General features: G+C 34.2%; 3 protein-coding genes across 5 annotated transcripts; 1 reads left to right on the top strand and 2 right to left on the bottom strand.

Moving 5' to 3' along the window:
• Positions 1–544: 544 nt before the first annotated feature.
• On the bottom strand, positions 545–2800 carry LOC114752564 (NADH dehydrogenase [ubiquinone] 1 alpha subcomplex subunit 2-like). 2 transcript variants are annotated; one of them, XM_028941302.1, is made up of 5 exons: positions 2701–2800; positions 2156–2248; positions 1912–2018; positions 1066–1139; positions 545–921 (listed from the first exon to the last, which is right to left on the bottom strand). In XM_028941302.1, the coding sequence occupies exons 2-5, from the start codon at positions 2239–2241 to the stop codon at positions 916–918; spliced, it is 273 nt and encodes a 90-aa protein (XP_028797135.1). In that variant the 5' UTR covers positions 2242–2248; positions 2701–2800; the 3' UTR covers positions 545–915. The 2 variants fall into 2 exon arrangements, with proteins under 2 accessions (XP_028797135.1, XP_028797133.1); XM_028941300.1 differs by having other exon boundaries at positions 545–1139; positions 2701–2796.
• Positions 2801–3761: 961 nt separating this feature from the next.
• Positions 3762–7635, bottom strand: LOC114752567 (RPM1-interacting protein 4-like). The gene is made up of 4 exons (XM_028941306.1): positions 7485–7635; positions 5152–5697; positions 4765–4950; positions 3762–4200 (listed from the first exon to the last, which is right to left on the bottom strand). The coding sequence occupies exons 1-4, from the start codon at positions 7488–7490 to the stop codon at positions 4174–4176; spliced, it is 765 nt and encodes a 254-aa protein (XP_028797139.1). The 5' UTR covers positions 7491–7635; the 3' UTR covers positions 3762–4173.
• Positions 7636–12875: 5240 nt separating this feature from the next.
• Positions 12876–18533, top strand: LOC114752565 (GPI transamidase component PIG-S). 2 transcript variants are annotated; one of them, XM_028941303.1, is made up of 13 exons: positions 12876–13130; positions 13222–13915; positions 14588–14672; positions 14756–14845; positions 15267–15340; positions 16023–16107; positions 16216–16305; positions 16577–16707; positions 17198–17279; positions 17372–17419; positions 17771–17843; positions 17956–18059; positions 18143–18533. In XM_028941303.1, exons 1-13 carry the CDS (start codon positions 12956–12958, stop codon positions 18260–18262), a joined length of 1851 nt encoding a protein of 616 aa, XP_028797136.1. In that variant the 5' UTR covers positions 12876–12955; the 3' UTR covers positions 18263–18533. The 2 variants fall into 2 exon arrangements, with proteins under 2 accessions (XP_028797136.1, XP_028797137.1); XM_028941304.1 differs by lacking the exons at positions 17956–18059; positions 18143–18533 and adding an exon at positions 17539–17597.
• The last annotated feature ends 275 nt before the right edge of the window (positions 18534–18808 follow it).

The raw sequence follows: 18808 nt of genomic DNA, 5'->3' as shown, positions 1-18808 counted from the left end.
AAAAAAGGGAAAACGAAACTTTTGATTTTCATCTTACTATCTCTCAATTATCGATTTGATGCCAATAGTTTGATCATTATTAATTTCATCCCAATGATGTAATTCTGTTAAAATGTTACTGTCAGTCGTCAGAGAATAAATTGACTTGGCACTACAGGTTTGTTGAAGACAGGTAAGCCCTTTTAACTGGCACCAGAAATAATATTATTTCCATAAAATAGAGATCTAGAAACAGGCTTATAAATACCATCAATATCTACTGGAGGGGCAGCAATAAAAGCGACAATAAATTTAGAAATTGCGGTCAATAATGTAGGGATCATCAAAATACCAAACCATCCAATATAAAGACGGTTTTCAGTAACCCTCTTTTCCCCAAGATGTCAGAGATCAAGCCAGTTTGAAGGAGGATGAAGCACGGTCTCAACATTGAATACATGCATCTCGTGAGCTTAAGTAGAACAACAATAATGGTGATTAACTATAATAACGATTAAATTACTGTTCTATATGACACACCCAGTTTTGTTGCTTCCTTGAGCTCTTTTGATTAAAATACGTTGCCACATTGAAACCAAAATGAATAGAATACGAAGTTGACTGCTGAACTTCACAAGCATGTCATAATCTTATAATCCGGGCATCTAAAAAATTCCCCTCCCAATATTAGCACTGGAGGAGGTGAGAGATAAAATGACCAGAAGCATAATCTTCGGCAGTAGAAATTATGCTTTATCAAGCCTAATCACAACAAGTTAATTGTGACGCGAATAGGATGATGCTTGGAAAGGTAATACAACAACCGAATCATAACATGATTTCAGCTCTGTTCTGAATAAAGTACTCAACAGTCAAAAAGCATGTTCAAGACTCAGTTGAATCATGGTTTTGTCTTGAAGAAGCAAGGAAAGGAGATTAAATCTGAACACCGGAAAACTATCAGACAGGGAAAAACTTAGTAGTCTGCAATAAACGTACTGCAACAGAGATTACTTATTCCCTTTCAGACCGTTCATGAGCAGCAATATGGTAACATCAAGCTTTCAAAGACTCTCCAGCTTTTACCAGATCTTGAAGTGCCTTAGAAATCTGGTCCTCTGTCAAACCTTCCAATCTGATGCCTTTCTCAACACCCAAGTCTGTGACATACAAGTAACACAGGCAAAATTACTTTGTGGACTTCTACTTGAAAGGATGCAACAACAGCAACAAATGCCCCTGTGAAAGATAGATTACAGATAACTGATCCTAATGTTAAGTCAATCGAAGAAAAGGCTGATGTGATTTTGCATATGGTGATTTTGAAAGATAAATGAAATTTTAGAAGAACTTGCTTCTATCACTTTTCTTCCAAAATGTCCCCATTTCTTTCATTCACTCCCCCCAACCCCCCGCCGGCACGAAAAAAAAAAAACACACACACACACAGCAGCATAAGTATCTTTTACAAACAATCATTCTACTTTTATTTTTTCTCGCAAAGAAAAAGGCCAAGATTAAAACTCTAGAAGTTTGGAATCAGATGTCTCTCTGTAAAAATGCAAATCCTAAGATTCAGTCTTACAACTCAACTGATGAGAAGAAATCAAACAGAGTTTAAAAATATTATGTTAAAAACATGGTTACAGTCAAACATGATATGCCATTCTACAAATTTCAAAGCAAGCATACAATAGATCCATGCAACGCGCAGACTTAAAAAACAGAGCTCAAACTCTGCATTAACAAATGAAGCTATAACAGAATTCAGCCTCAACACAGTAGTTTTCCTTTTCAAGTTTTGAAAATACCGACATAAATTAAGGGCACAAAAGGCAGTGAAATAGTGTCATCCAAAGGGAATACACGACTACAGCATAAGAAACTCAAATCACCAAAAAAACATAAAATAGGATTTACGGCAGGTGATACCATATCTTGCCCACAATTGAGGTTCGACCCCACTGCATTCACGGATCAATATTGGCAATTTGGGGTTCAATGTCTTTAGCTCCTTATAATTCTTTTCCACAAATGCCCTGGGATAACAATGAGGGCTCATATCAGGCTTAGATACATAGTAGATGTATTTAAGTTTAATCAGTGAGCAAATTGGATGTATATGGTTAGAGAAGTCATGAATATTTATCAAGAGAGAGTGTACTACAATTATGACCTTGTGGTTGAGCTTGCAGGCGATGTCTGGCACATGAGAAACCGAACCTCCTTCAGGTACTTCGAAAGATTTCCTCTCCATGCCATTGCTAACCTGGGGGCTCAAATATAGAGTATGAGAAATTAAATTGCCTTGCCAGAAAACAACGAGGAAGCAAAGCCAACTGTTAATAAACGATCAAGACATTTAAGAAATCCGTCGTATATCTAAATGTCGCTAGGCATATTAAATTATCCTGATCAGAGTTTTGTTCTGAAACAATGTACATGTACAATCAAGTCCTCAAATTTAATTTGCATCAGAAATAAAACATAAACAAATAAATACATCATCAGAAATGAAAAAATTTTAGACCCAGAAGGGGAGTCATTATCAGAAATCAGTATCTAGACAAAGATTAAACAACAGATACCACAGTGGTGATTGGGGGATACTGGGATAAATAAACCGACGGAAGAGAATAAAAACGAGAAGATATTTCTGAAATTAAATGAAAATAAAACAGAGAAATAGAATATAAGCGATAGAGGGAAGACAAAGCTCACTCCGTTAAGTTGCTCTCCGTCTCTCAGACGACCACCGTCTTCCTACCTCCTCAGATCTCTCGATACGCACCAGTGAAAAGGTCGCGTCCCGATTGCCTCCTTTTTCCCCGATGTCCTCTTCGGCTGCTCTTGGGATACGACGGCGTTTCTACGAAGCTATGGAATTTATTCGGTTTTGCTTGTTTTGTTTTGTTTTGTTTTTTTTTACCAGAGCTTTTTTTGTTTTTTTAAGGACCATAGTTTTCTCATAAAAAATTAAAAATAAATAAGTGCTTACATTTTATTTAATACTAACAAGTCAGATTTAATCTTTACAATTTTAATTTTAAATAAAACAATTGGATTTATAAATATGAAATTTTGATTTATGAACATTAACGTGTAAATTTAATTATAGATTATACAATTTACCTTATAGATATTAAATAAATCTCTTCAATCTTGTTAGTATCAAATAAAATTTGGAAGACTTATTTATGTTTAATTTTGGTTTATCGCTGGCAGAAAACATTTTGGTTTATCGGAAGCTTCAAAAATACTGAAATGTTACCCAAATAACATCACCCTCAGGTTACAAGGTAGGATTAAACCACTAGACTACAAAGCTATTAATAAGAAAATTTTCAATTTAGCTGCGAGTTATCTCCCAAAAATATTTGATGACCATTTCAAAAGAAGAAGAAGAAGAAAATAACAAGATTCTAAAACACCGAAATTTTATCAAAATTAAATTATACTTCCAAAAAAGAATTAAAATATAATAATTTAATTATTACCAACCAAGATCTGACTAATGAATCATAAACCATTACTTCGACCAATTTAATGAACCAAATCATAACATTGCTTGGATTTAAGTTGGATTAGATTTAAAACGGAAAATGTTCTTCCAGTACAGAAGAAAAATTCATTGTTTACCATGTTTGTATTGTGGAATTGTTATTTTTTTATTTTTGGTTACAATATTGTGGAATTTTAATTGACATACATTCAAACAAAGCTTTTTACCCCACAAAAATAAGATATTTGACCATTCAAATAAAGCTACAGGACACAAGAGATCCATTTAACAACCCACCCATTCATTAGGAAAGAATTATATAATCAAAATGGTTTAAGATTCCAGCTAAATAAATATTAAGTTGAAACTCGAAGCACGCAATGACACAACAAATTGCTAAAAAGAAAACGAAATAAAAACCATAATCTTGGTAAGTGCCTTTGTTCAACAAATCATAATATATATATATATATATATATATTAAGTATATTTTGGTCTTGATAATCGCATCAGGTTTCAGTTTGGTCTCACAAAGTAGTTACCATCAATGCATTTCATTGATGTTTTGCCGCAGCATGAGATCCTTCGTCCTTGAATATTTACAAGTGCTCCACAGACCTCATGATCAATCACAAGAATACTTTTTATCTCTCTTTCTGCTCAGAATCCAATTCATCTCTTTCTAGAAATCTTTATTTGCACCAGCCAAAGCACCAACTCTGAAGAAACGAGGTTTTGAAGATAGAAGCATCAGTATAGGGAAAAACTACAAACTTTCAAAACTATTCTCAATATAACAAAAGTACTGCTAGGTACGGTTTCATCATTGTATCTGACATGGTTACCATAGAAAACAACTATTTCTTTTTTTGACCAGATACCACAACTATTCCAAAGCACAAGTTACGGGCAAATCCAAACTTACCATATAAACAAGGAATAAATAAAATTCTTATGATAATTGTAAACCTTCTAGAGTATATAATCAACCAAAATAGTAATCCAAGTTTCCACCATGCTTAAATCAAAGTAATATGCAATAACCAAGTTTTCCGCACAAGTCTGTGCATAGTTATTATAACTTTTGAGTTAGTAAGATTTCATATCAATATTGGAAGAATAAGTTTGTAGGTGCTCTTACAATTTATTCAATATGTAGGTGTACCTATAAAAGCCTAAGAGGTTCATATTTTGGATTTTCAAGTAACCAAAGAATATTGGTAAAGTACGTATCTGTGCAACTTGATTCTGGCCACAACATGCATCATACGTTGTTGGCATACCTTTGCTTTGTCTTTAATATCTTGGTTCCGGACAATATATGGTCTCTGAGTGGGTGTGCCGGGCGCTTGTCCGCCACCAGCTCTCTCCTCCTTCACTTTGTTGAAAAGTTGAGTATAACCATCAGCTGATGCAGGGTCATTTTCATCCCACTCGCCAAATTTGGGAACAGCAGCAGCTTTGTCAGGCTGCAAGACCGGAATGCTAAAGATTAGAATTTAATTCCAAGGTCTGAGTTTATTCATAAAATCAGGGAGCCAATTGGTACTGGGCTGTCTCGAATGACCAAAATGTGGTTTTACTCTTGATGTGATATGTATTAAAACTTTTCATTTCTTAAGAATAGATGTTACAATAAAACAGCAGGGCAGGATAAATAAAGAACTAACAGATTCATCGCCTCGATGAGGTGTTCTGAGTCGGGATCTTCCTGGTGTACCATGGCTGCTGTCGTAGGAATTCTTTCCTTCCCAAGAGGGACTATCTCTGCCTGGGGTCTTCACCAAGCGATGAAGGGGTGAGCGTTCAATAATATACTCAGACCCAGTACCTTGTTTTGCAAATTTCTGACGAGTGTCAGCAGAACCGACTCCCTGACGATGTGTTGAATCATTGCCACTTCTATCACCCATACTGTCATGACGAGCTGGAAAATCAGTAGAAGGCTTAGGAGCAACATCATCCGTGCTCTTTTGTAATTCAAGTGTTGATCTCGCTGATCCTTTTCCATTTTCATCCTCTGAATTAACCATGGGTTCAGTAGGTGGGAGATCAGAAGAAGATGAATTATCATGAACTGAATCTGGATTCCGCTCAGGAACATTTGGATTCATCCTTGAGCCAGTTCGATCTTTTCGTGCCTTCTCAAAATAAGCTGTATAAGGAACATTATCTTCATTTTCCCAACTGCCAAATCTTGGTACTTGAGCGCGTTGCTGTCACATTGACACATTAAAAAGAGCCCGTCAACCTCCCAGTAAAATATCAATAAATAGAACCCCAAATACAAGTTTTAGTTTGCTTCCACAAATCAGGATAAGGGTCAATGGTGAAGAAAATGGTGAAGAAAAGAAAACATTTAAAAAACAAAAAGCTCGTTTGTCTTACCTGGCAATGAAGATTAAATTTTGGCACAAAGGGGAGGATGATGTAGAACGCCGAAAAACAAGGGAAGGAGAGAAAGGGTGGGAGAAGTGGTCGAAAGAATATGAGGTAGGAGAAAATAATTGAAAGTTCTTCATATTATTCAATGCCAGAGGTCGTACCAATGAAGAGTTTTAGCACATATTTATAGTGCCCTGATCATCTAAAAGATTACATTGATTCAAACAAAATCCTAAATCAAAACAGAAAACAGAATCAAATATCCTTCTTTCTCTTACAAGCCACAAAAAAAGAAAGAAAGAAAAGGAAAGAAAAAGATTCAGCGTGTCCAAGGTTACTTCCAAAGAGATGGTGATGATGATTGATGACATACATAGTTCAGTGTTGGAAGAATTTATTTGATCCTTCCCTTTCAGCCATCTTGTGGCAAAATCCTATGGTAAGTATTAGCTTATAAATGTACTTTTGTGCATAATCAAACGAAAAAATGTAGCCATTTGAGTAAAAAAAAAGTGCTAAAAATAGCATCTTTAACAACTGTTGACGGTGGCTGATTTAGCATCACATAAAGCTTAATCTCAAATCTAGGGCATTTCATACTAAAGTTTTCCTCATAAACTCAAAAAGAAAATCATGCAAAGCACCACAACAAAGCCAGCACGATAATCTCTTCCAATGCAAATGAAATATTAGATATTAGACTTCAAAATTCAAGCACTTCTCCAACCAAGTAAAGCAAATTACTGCAAATATGGCACACTGTAATCAGAGAGAGAGAGAGAGCTGTGTGCTCGGAAGAAATGTATTGTTTGATTGAACTCCCTGTAGCAATATAAACAGAAAATAGGGTCCTCCTTGTAAAAGTAGCTATCTCCAACAACAAACAAGGGAAAACTAATATCTCGAACGAACAAACTTGTACAGCTTAACTATCAGCTTCTATTGATTCAACATGAGGAAACACCAAAGAGATGAAAGCGTGTTTTGGTTCTATAACTTCATACAAAATTTCAGTTTCATCCCTTAATTTCATAAAGTACCTTTTCGGTCCTCTAAATCACTGATATAATTTTTTATGCGAATCATTGCTATTTTTAGAAATTATGCTTAGTAAGTCAGCATTTGAAAAATCTAAAAGTTTAACATGTTAGGATTGAACAGGGAAAGACACACTTAAGGTAAGTTAAAGGACAAAGATGCACCTTTGCCACAAATACCGTGTTGTTAAGTTTTCCTTTTCCATAGTCCTCACCAAAAATTTATTTCAGGGTAAGGAGAAAGAAAGGAGCCTCGATTCATCATGCTATTCTTAACTTAAACACTATATGGTTTATAATTATAAAAGTAGCTGCCACTTACAAGGATAAACCAATAAAACTAAACATCACGAGATTCTAACTGAATATGCTCGATCTGGCTTCCAAACAGAGTCTAACTTCGTTCAACTTGATAAAGACATCAGAAGATGAAGAAAAAGAAATTCTCTACTTTTAGGGAGGGGAAAGGCAATATAATGCAGGTGATTGAAACTCCGATTTCTCATCAACACAGAGAGACAAGGCGTGACGAACCTAAGAAAAAGAGAACTTACACAAGAGAAGAGAAAGAAAAAACTTACCGCCATTTCTTTCTGAGCTGAACTCGCAAAGAAACTCAGAAATTGCCGGGACTAATTCGTCAAGAAATTAAGCTTGACGGACCAGACCACGTAGAGAACTCAACGCAAGAAGCCCCTCCACAGACTTGAAGGACCCAGCGAAATTGAGAGAGAGAGGTTTTACTATCATTGACCGGTGCCACCGGTAACGTCTGACCATTCTCTTCCATCTTGCTTTCTCTCTGTAAATTCCGAGTTTCGTCGCTGTTTCAGAGCTTTTCCCTCGTTCACCACTGCAATCTGGTGTTTTCCTTTTTCTTTTTCAGCGGTGAAAAAAATTCTACAAAAATTTACTTTGAGAAAACAGCCAAAAAAAAGAGTTAGAAATAAAAAAAAAATTGCAAATAAGAACCGTTATAATATTACTATTGATTTTGATAAGAATTAATAAACAAATAATAACAATTTTATGAATGATCCTTATATACGATTTTTTTAATTTTTAAGATTTTTTTTTTTTTTGCGATTTTTCATTTACTTTGCCACAAGTGTTTATTTCTCTTAAAGTTGAAATTTTTTTAGGAAAAAAATTATTTTCCTTATCTGTTATCCTCTAAAAAATTGGAAAAATTGGGAATAAATCTCTTCTTAAAAAATTAATCGGTATGTAGTCTCTAAAAATTTTGTGCAACCCAACTTTCCTTATTTGTAATTCATTTTCCCTTATTTACAGTCATCTTCTCTTATAGGATATGTAACATTAAACTTTCTTTATGGGTAAGTTATCTTCTTTATATGTAAATTAGTTTCTTATACCTAAATAATATTTCGTGCAAATTATTTTCTTTTTATGCAGTTTGGGTATTTGAATTAGTGTTTTGAAAGTGATTTTTCAGATTTATCTTGTATCCAATTCAACTTTCTTTATCCAATCTATCATCTAGTTACTATTTGTTGACTAAATTTTTAATGAGGGCCAATTTTTCCAATGAAGGCCAATTTTTCCAAGATATTGTATCCGACACTATCCTATATCTTTCCATAGAATATGAATATGAATAAAAGTTTAATTAATTATATTACTAACAAATAACAAAGGACTTTGTACTTTAATGTCTGCTAACTCCCAAGATCCCTATGTTTTTATCTAAAATTAGACTCTGTTCTGATACATCATTTATCACTCATTCCATAATTATTTATGAGAAAGAGTGACAAAGAATAAGATAAAAACAGCCATTTCATTTATTTTCACTAATATTAATATTCGAGTTCTTCATACAATAAACTAATTGAGATGAAATTTGAGATATAAACTAAATAATGATTTTATAATATGATTTTTCGAATTTCACAAAAGCAATTGGGTGGAGGAAAAACTAACTACTAAATAAACAAGTAATATAAAGGACGTTCCGACGTTGTCGCCGGTCAACAAAAAAAAATCAAAGGACGATGTTGCCAGCCGGGTATGTTTGCTTTTGTCGGCAGATTGGTTTTAGCATTATTGACTATTAACTATTGTGTCCAGGACCTCCCACATCTTTTAATCTTCTTGATTTAAGAAAAAAGTGCTTAAACTCATTCAACGAGTTATTTTTCACTTATCAACAAAGTATGCTTCCAATGGTGTTTTGGGGTAATGGCACAAAAGCTTCTTATCTTGGCAGATCAAGTGAATGTTTGGTGTCCGAGAAAAGTATTTTTGAAAAGTATTTTTTCACAAATCAAGACATACTCTTCCACATATTTGTTCGTATATCGTAAAATTATTTTTGAAATCATTGTTTGTATTTCATCCGAACACTCCCTAAATAAACAAAGTAGGGTGATGTAAATTTATTATAGATTTATTTTCTTAACCTAGGATTTTAGGCTCCGTAAATATCTTGATATTTAGGTTGACCCTATTAGAAATAAATCATACTATCTCTGATATTTAATATAAAAGCTAGTTGACTAATTTGAGTATATTAAAAAAATTAATTAAGTTAGTTATTTATAATAAATAGGTATTGTCTTTTCTAAAATATCGTTGCTAATCAAGTGTATTGGTTAGAACTATCATTATTACAAGGACTATCTCATGAAAGAATAAATAAATATAATAAACAAAATAAATTGAGATCTTATATTTAAGATCAAAATAAAAATTAAATAAATAATTATATTAAAAGATGAGGTAGTAAATCACAAGTTTAACACCAAGTAGTGAGTCAACAGAGAGAAAAATTTGAGCTTGGAAAGCGAGGTTATTTTCTTAAGCAGCTCGCCTACCACTCTGTTTTATCTTGTGTCAAACTTCCTCAACACATTGTGCTTACATTGACTCACGATCCATTGATTTGCCTTCCCCCCCCCCTCTTGGATTCATATTAAATAGTGATTTCAGTAAGAAAAATTTTATTTTAATAATTGTCTTTATGTCATTTATGCTTATTCTATAAAAATATTTTCAAAACAGGTTGTTAATTACATTATCAAACTTGTTAATATTGTTATATGATTTGTTAACAAAAAATTCTAATTTATTAGGCTCTCAAAAATCTCTCAATATCAAAATACCTCTCACATCACATGGTAAATAATGTTATTAGAGTTGTTAATATTATTACAAGAATTGTTAACCGTATTATTAAAGTTGAAAAAAAAATCGCTCTTTTCACAAGTTCCTAAAAAAAAGTTGTTAATTAGATTATGAAACTTGTTAATACTGTTACATAATTTGTTAGTCATGTTATAGAAGATGAAAATTTTTTAATTTATTATGCATTCACTAATCTTTCAAAAACTTTGTGATACGTAAGCGAATGCCAAATAATATCTGTACATTTACTTATGCCATTTATTATCCTGCATAATAATGTGAAAATTTTTCAACTTTTGTAAACGTAGTTGATAAGTTATATAATGATATTAACAAGTTTAATAATGCAATTAATAACTTGCTTTTAAGGAAATTGTGAAAGTAAGATTTTTTCAATTTCAGTTATACGGTTAATAACTATTGTAAAGATATTAATAATTCTAATAACATTATGGACTACATGATTTGAGAGGTATTTTGATTTTAAAAGATTTTTAAGTGTCTAATGAATTGAGAATTTTTTAATTTCTGTAATATAGTTGACAAGTTATATAACGGTATTAATAAGTTTGGTGACACAACTAATAATTTGTTTTCAAAATGTTTTCATAGAATAAGCATAAATAATATGAGGAATATGATTATTTCGGCAAATTTTAAAAAATTCTATTTGTTCATGTTTAACTAAAAAGGCACATGCATTGTCCACAGTCAAAATACATATCAATTACTGCAATTCTAGAGACTCGCTCCAAATCCAGTCCTATGAATGGATGTTCCCAACTCGAGACAATCGATCTGTGAACAAGTGCACTATGAGACAAACAAAGTCAGGCTCATAGCAGACTAATTTGGTAATTGGATAGTGGGTTTCTCATTCCAGATTGGTTTATGCAGTGTCTTGGAGGCGGAAGCTTAGGGTATAGGGACTAAAACTGGCCTGAGATTTTGGATTCAAGAAAGTTATACTTGAATTGCAAAAAGTTTGGTTGATTCTCTAGCTGAAGATCATCCTACTCCTTCTTGTAGCCTTCTGTTCTTACAGATTCATGATTCGTTGATGTATGACTGGGAGATCAGGTTATGTTTTACTGGAAGGCAAGCAAACAATGCTGTTAATGCGTTGGCCAAGTTGGGGGATACTTGTTTCTTCCTATTTTGATGCCTGCCCGAGTACTATGAGGAACTTGGTAGAAAAGGACTGGAATCTAATTCCACTTAGCTCCTTTTTTTCCTGAACTTCTCAAGAAAAAAAGAAAAAGGGGTCAGGTTCACAGCCTAGACTCTACATCCCTACCAATGATTCCAGTTTTTTTCCTGCAAAACCATTTTGAGCTAAGCCCAAAATCAAAGCAGCCCAAAATATGATATTTTAGTGAGGCATCAAAGAGAACACTTGAAAAGCAGGTCTCCTATTTTCAAATCAAGCAACCTGCTGCACACCTTCAATGCCACAGTAAAAACAAAACTACTGGGTCTAACTCCTTTGAAAATGTCCTGTGGTAAATATTTAGAACTTCATTTGGATACCCTTTATGATGATAATATGCAGCAAGCACAGCGTTCCTTATACCACCACCTCATTGAGACATTTGAAACATCTGATCGAACTTTTGGCGGGCTATGTGATATCACCACCACGTGAACGAGATGCTATGAGCTGCTCGACAATGGGGATGTTTAAATGGAGTCAAACTATAGCTTTAAAAATATTTTTACGATATACGAAATAAATATATGAAGAAGTCTGTCTCGTTTTATGAAAAAAATGTTTATGAAAAGCACTTTTTCATCTTGTCAAACACCCCAATGTTATTTTAGGCGAAGGTACCATTCAAGATTATTATCAAAGTGTGAAGCTTCACAATTGAAGGCTTTTGTTCACATGTCAGGAGTTCTCTGTGTAAAAGCTAGATGATTAATTTATAAATATTTAAAAAAAACTAAATTAGTTATTTATAATAAATGTATGATATCTTTTTAAAAATATTCCTATTAATAATGTGTATTGAAACTGCTATTAATAGAGACACTCTAACATGTGTAATCACTATCAAAATTACTTGAGGGATAAAATGGATGAGCATTGAAAACAAAATAGATTAAAATCTTATATTTAGTACAAATTAAATATCTAACCAATTCTTATATTAAGAATATGACGCAGTAATGCAATTCAAAAGGTTCCAAAATAATTACTCTGTTGATCATAAATATAATACCTATTTTGTAATATAATGTACATTATAAAATGGTTCTTATATTTAAAACTGGATAAATATTATCCTCTTGTCTTTACTAGTCTGACACAAAATTACCCACTGGTTAACTAACTTCACAAAGGTTAACGTTTCAATTTGTTAATCTTTCCCAAACATATTCTAATTCTTATACTCCTTCCAGTTCTAAATATAAGACCTATTTTATAATGTAATCCTAAATATAAAACCCATTAAATGAGTCTTATATTTAGAATCGGAAGAGTAATGACCAATTGTAATGCTTAATGTTTAATGATTTGTTGTAAAATTTATAAGCGTGATATAATGCAGCCGTGATAAAATTTATACTAATGTTAATGCTAATTTATGTGCAAAATATTGATTATTTATGAGAATAATATTTATATCAAATTCTTTATACCTAAATCATGTGTGGTTAAAGAACTTGGTATAATAAATATAAAATATAAATTTTCCCTAATAAATTTTAAGTTTTTTATCCAAAAAACGTTTACTTTGATTATTGATATGGATTGATATACTTTTAAGCGTATAAAACAGAGTGCGGGTCATTTACCTGAACATTGCTCACTGGGGGTTGATCGATACAAAACTGAAAGGTGAACAGTAGAAACGAAGCCAATTAAAGTTACAGAAAACTTCGGTTGCTTGCCGCTATTGCAATGGCGGAGATCTCTGAATCTCCGTTACAAACTTCCGAAGAGAAGAGCCCAGTGACTCAGATGTCGGAGCCACACGAATCCGATCCCGACTTTGATCCTAAGACCATGCGAAAGGCCAAACCTGGGTTGAAGCGCCTCATCCTCAGTCTCTCTGTCCTCTTCTCCTTCATCCTCGGTCTACACACTCTCTAACTATGTGTTGTGTTTGTATGTGTTTGTATGCTTGTAATTTCTACAACTAATTGGTGTGCCTTTATTCTTTTCAGGATTCCCTATTCTGTGGAAATCCATTGAAATCTATCGCGCCCCACTTCCATTCCGAAGTATTGAGTCTTTTTCAGCTCAGATTGAGTCCAACCCGTTACTTTTTCCATGCCAATTCCAGGCAATATTTGTTGGCTTTGATTCTAAGAGCTTTGGAGCAGATGAGCTTGAATCAGCGATTGAGAAGAGAATGCTTGAGTTGAGCTCCAAATCTTCGCAATGTGGCACTTGTAATGATAACTATACTGTATCCGTGGTTGTGGATTCCCGGTCCCATTGCGTGGAGACAAAGAATATGAAACCATCATGCTCTTGGAAGTGTGGTCCAATCAATAAATTTGATTCTATTGGGAAGTTGAAGGATAATGACGAAGAGGCTGACGAATTGCTGCAGTCTATGCTAGGGTCTTGTTATGATTCTGGGTATGGAGGCAAGGTTTATAGTGTTGTTGTGGTGAACGGTGATGAGGAAGTGAGAGCTGTGGTTGGGAAGTATCGTCATGCATGGATAACTGGAACCATTTCTGAGGAGGAGGCAGTGTCAAGGATAGCTGAAATCTTTGTTAAGGTGTTTGTTAACGGTGGGAAAGAAGAAGGTTCGATTCAAGGAGAGTTCATGCCTGTGGGTGCTGATGGGAAGATTGTTCTATCTTTTAGTTTGCTCAATGCAGACCCACGAGATTGGGTGTATGATTGGTATGGAATATTGAAAGTTGAAATATTGTAGTTACATTAATTTCGTTAAAATGTTTTCCAAATGTTCATTTTCGTTCTTTTCCTTCTTTTGTAAATGTAATACTTTGTGGGACTACGAGCATTGTTTTTCTGGTCTTCATCATCTCATGGCCTTTCTCAAACGTCATTTTTCTGGTTGTTTTATGAAATATTGATATATGAAATCGTATAGAGCCATTATGCTAATCTGATTAATGCTGGATTGTTAGGGTTAGATTTGAAGCCTTAATTTATGCAAGAATAAAAGATGTTGTTGGCCTATTTGTTATCTCAGAACTTCACGCGTTCTGGAATATGTTTGTTTGTTTTTTTTTTCCCCCTCCTCATCTTTGCCCCTTTTTTCTATGCCAAATTCTTGTGTTTGATTTGATGGATGCGGTTATCATTGTGTATTGAACTTTATGTGAAAGAAGATATGATTTATATAAAATTACAAGTTGGAGCAGCTATAGAATATATGTGCTTCTAGTTGATCAAAGCTTATTCTGGCCGATAGTTGCTGGATTGGTATATAAAAACCTCAGTTGCTGAGTATTTTTTTCCTTGATAAATAAAAAAACTAGACACTGTTTATAATGTGTAGCAGCATAAGCTTGATGATGCTCTAGAGTTCTCATGATGATGCTATTGTAGGAATTTTCATGAGGTAGGCGAGGTTCTAGTGCACCCTGTGATTGAGGCTTTGCAACCTATTGCTAATGTAACAGTTGAAAGCCAGGTGAGTGCTTGTAAGTCTAACAGTGATGAGACTAATTTGATAATTTGGATTTGAATGGTTTTAATGGTCATCATCATTGGCAGGTTTTATACTACACACCGAAGTCTTCATTATCTTTCTGGGATGATAGGCATGGCAGTCATATATTTAGTACCAAGGACCTTCCTTTCTTTGTACGCTTCTTGTCTAGTGCTTTACAGCCCTTAATTGAATAGCATGTACACTTCAAAAATGCAGCTTGCAGTATTCAATGTGCCTTTCCATCTAGAGCCCTATACATGTTGCAAACCATGATATCTCACATTCTCACTTATAAAAGGAGGATATTTGACGTCGAGTCATTTGCTCACCTCTTTCGGTTCATGGCAGAAAAATAGCTATGAATTCTTTGTCTCTGTTATGCTTAAAATATTCTGTCCTTTTATCATTGTTATGCAATGTTTCTAGTATCTGGAATATTATAAGAAGTTATTTTGGTTAAGTCAATATTTCTTAGGGTTTGATAGAGTACAATGATGTTATGTGATTCATGTGGCTGATGGGATAAGACATGTTATTGTTGTTGGTGTTGAGTCAATATTTCTTGTTGAACAGGTTAATTCAAATGAGTGGCACTTGGATACTTCTGCTGCTGCTGGCGGGAGGTCAAAGATATTGCAATTTGTGGTGTATATTCTTTAACTCAATCCTATCATTACTTAGGCTTTATTCGCATATTTAATGAGATATAACTTGTTGAGTAATTGATAAGTACATCTGAAGATAAACATTTTAATGAAAAAAATAATTCATGGATGAGAAAAGAATGATTTACAAAGATAGAATGACAGGACACAAGTTTCTTTCCTAAAGGAAAGAAAGATGTAAACAACCCAGACTTCGGCTCAAAATAGCCTTCTGATCCCTGTGCAGATCTCCAAGGAACGAACCCCCTTTCTCAAACCACCCAAAAAAAAAAAAAAAATTCTCCTTAGAAAACCCTTATCAGAAACCCATGAGAAGGACATAAAAATAGTACTCTCCCCCAAAGACGATGTGGTGGAAGTAGCTGCCAATTACATATTAGAGCGACACTGCACAGTGCCGGAGAAATTTGTACCCCTTTGGCCTACACCTGAGATAAATATTTAGTCTAGATCATTTTATTTATAACCTTAGCATCAGAGAAAAAGAAAAGCTTCATATAACTTTTCTGATTTTATCTTTTCTCTCTCTCGGCTGATATGCACGTGCATGTGTGTGTGTGTCTTCTCAAATTTTTGGTTTTAGCTTAAAAATCATGTTTAGCTGTAGGGCAACTATTATAATAGCCAGAGTATAAATTTCAAGCTTCTTTGTCTTTTATAACAGGTATATACCTTCTGCAAAGGAGTGCCCTCTTCAATTGATACTTCCAAATGGAGAGAGATCTGAGACAAATGGTTTTATATCACCGGTTAATCTTCACAACTTTAAAATCGCATCACCTCTTCTCTTTGTATTTTTGCTCCCATGAAATTGCCAGATTGCTTAACATTGAAGGTTCCAATCTGGAATATTGTAGATGTGGGGAGGTGTTGTCGTCTGGAATCCTAAGAGCTGTGTAAAGAACTCAGATACTAAAGATATAGTCAGGAATATGATTTCTCCACAGGTTTTCTTTTCTTCATTGATTAGAATGTTTATCAGTTTCGTATCTGCCATATACTGATACCTTTTAACGTTTTATTGTATCTATAGCACACCAACATAGAGTAATCAGTTATACAAATAGATGTATGGAATTGCATTTTTCTGGTTTTTTGAAGTGCCTACTTTAATTTCCATTGAACAAATTTAATGGCACCTGAACACACACAGTCACATTTTTGCAGATGGTCATGCATTATTTTCCTCTATATTGAAGCATTCATATTTTGAAACAGGATCTCCAGAAGGTTTTTGAAGTTGTTTTGGGGCAGCTCCGGCAACTTTTTGGTCTTAAGTCCACTAACCTCTACGTTGGTCTATCAGGAACATCCATCCTCCTTGGGAGTGAAAGAGGTTTCACAGAATGGTAAAATTAATGGTTCTTAGACCTTAATGATTTTTTTTGGATGACTTTTGAAAGCGTGATGCCAGCTGCACAAACTAACCACATAGGTACTAAATGACCATCATATTTCAAATTGATTTAGTGAGCATATATTCTGACTACCGAAGGGGCAAATGTTTTGAATTATCATTTTGTAATTGTGCAACAGCACAAGTCCCCCGTTGAAATGGTCGTAGGCGTTCAAGGAAGAGGTCTCCTATAGAACAATTTGTGAGGGATGCATGGTATGTAAGCCATGAATAGGATATTGCTAGTAACAGGCTGAAGCATTTTATGGGGTGGTATTAACTCATGCCTCTTCAGTGACTCACTCAATTAGTTTCTTGGGATGCTGCATATGGAACCCATTTACATCATATAATATGTGCATATACTTTAAATAGGTGAGTTCGTTTTTCCTTGCTTTCTGACTTTTATAACAAGACACTGAAAGAATTGGCTGCATGTGTAGGGAGTTGGATGTTTTATCCCGGCACCATACATGCTTTAATCTTCAAACTTGTGCTACGACGCTTGGATCTCTTTCTAGATTGGTATTGTTATCAATGATGTCCTTTCTTTATATGTTGTCACATGTACATGATTTAGCTTGCTATTATTGGCTAAAGCTCAAAAATTTCTCTAGGTACAATCGTTGCCTAGGATGATTATCAAGGATGAAATTGGAAAACAGGTGAGTTCAATTTTTTTTTTTTTGGGCCTGCGGCAAATATAGGTAAACAATACTATTTAGTTTTTAGCAATAATCCGTAAGTTAGCGTAGCAATGCCATTTTTTCCCGTTTGCATCCAGGTGCAGCGTGCAGACATCTCAGCTATATGTTATGCAATTGCAAATTATATTCAGAAATTGTATACTTCGATTTTTCAGTTTTATTAATCACGATATAATTGATTATTTAATATCACTTATGCCTAATTTAACTATATGCCAATTTTTCTAAATCATTTCTTACCTTGTAGTCTTGTAGATATGGATTTAGATTTTCTCTCTCTCATCCCCTCAACGTGTTGTCTTTGAGCAGGTGAAGTTTTCTCTAGAGGCTGCAAAATTGGCTCAAAGTAATGCATCTGTTGGCATATACGATGCTTCAGCAGGTAATATTCTTCCTTGACTTGAACATTGATATCAAATCTTGTTGCTGGTTATGTTAAGGCTTACTTTTTATATTCCTTGTTGCTAAATTATAATAAAATATTTGAATGTCAGTATCCTCAAGGCAATCAAGGTCTTTGGCAGAGGATGCCTTTTTTCACCCTTCAATTATGTCAATCAGCTATTATTCATTTGAGCATTGTTTTGCCGTCTATTCGGTTTGTCTCTCAACTCTGTCTATTCTAAACCTTGAGCTGGAAGTTGAGTAAATCATTGTCTTATATTTTTTCTCTTGTTGCAGCCATTCTTTCTTCCAGTTTTAATGCATGTAATATTGGCTGCTTTAAGAGAATGGAAAAGGTACAAGCAAGAAAATTGGAAGTACTTGGCATGGAAGACCAAAGCAAAAATTACATCTTGATCCCCTTGGCCCTGGAGGGTTTGTGTGAAGGTTCCCCTGTAGAGTGAGATCTAGATGATGGGTGAAGCATTCTAACACATGTAAAATGCTTCCCCTCCTTAAGTTTTGCTTAATTGTTGTGTTTATATAGAAATTAGAAGCTTTCACCAAACATTTTAGAACCTGGCAATATTTTCTGATGACAGTTGACGGTTGAAACGGCAAATTTGTTTTGACACATTACCGAAGGGGTCTCATGATAATTTATATACAGGAGGAAGAGATACTGAGAGCCATATTCTGTCATTAGACTGGTCAGGTTTCTTTATGGCTTTTCATTCTAACCCTCAAGAAAGGGTGGAGGAAAGAAATAGGGGAATAAATTGAACGAAATAGGATCCATTTATTCATAACCGGCAAAATTTTAACTTTATGCAAGATCCATGGGGCAGCTACGGCACAAGATTTCACGCAATATTGTCGTATATTGTACCAGCAATTTTCGCACAAATGAATTTAAAGGACACAGTTAAATTAATTGTGTTTATTTTTGGTATTACTGGCATA

The sequence above is a fragment of the Neltuma alba genome, unplaced genomic scaffold (assembly GCF_004799145.2).
Source record: "Neltuma alba isolate B1F8T4 unplaced genomic scaffold, ASM479914v2 tig00007441_pilon, whole genome shotgun sequence".
NCBI lineage: Eukaryota > Viridiplantae > Streptophyta > Magnoliopsida > Fabales > Fabaceae > Neltuma > Neltuma alba.
This window is presented reverse-complemented; position numbering and strand designations above follow the sequence as displayed.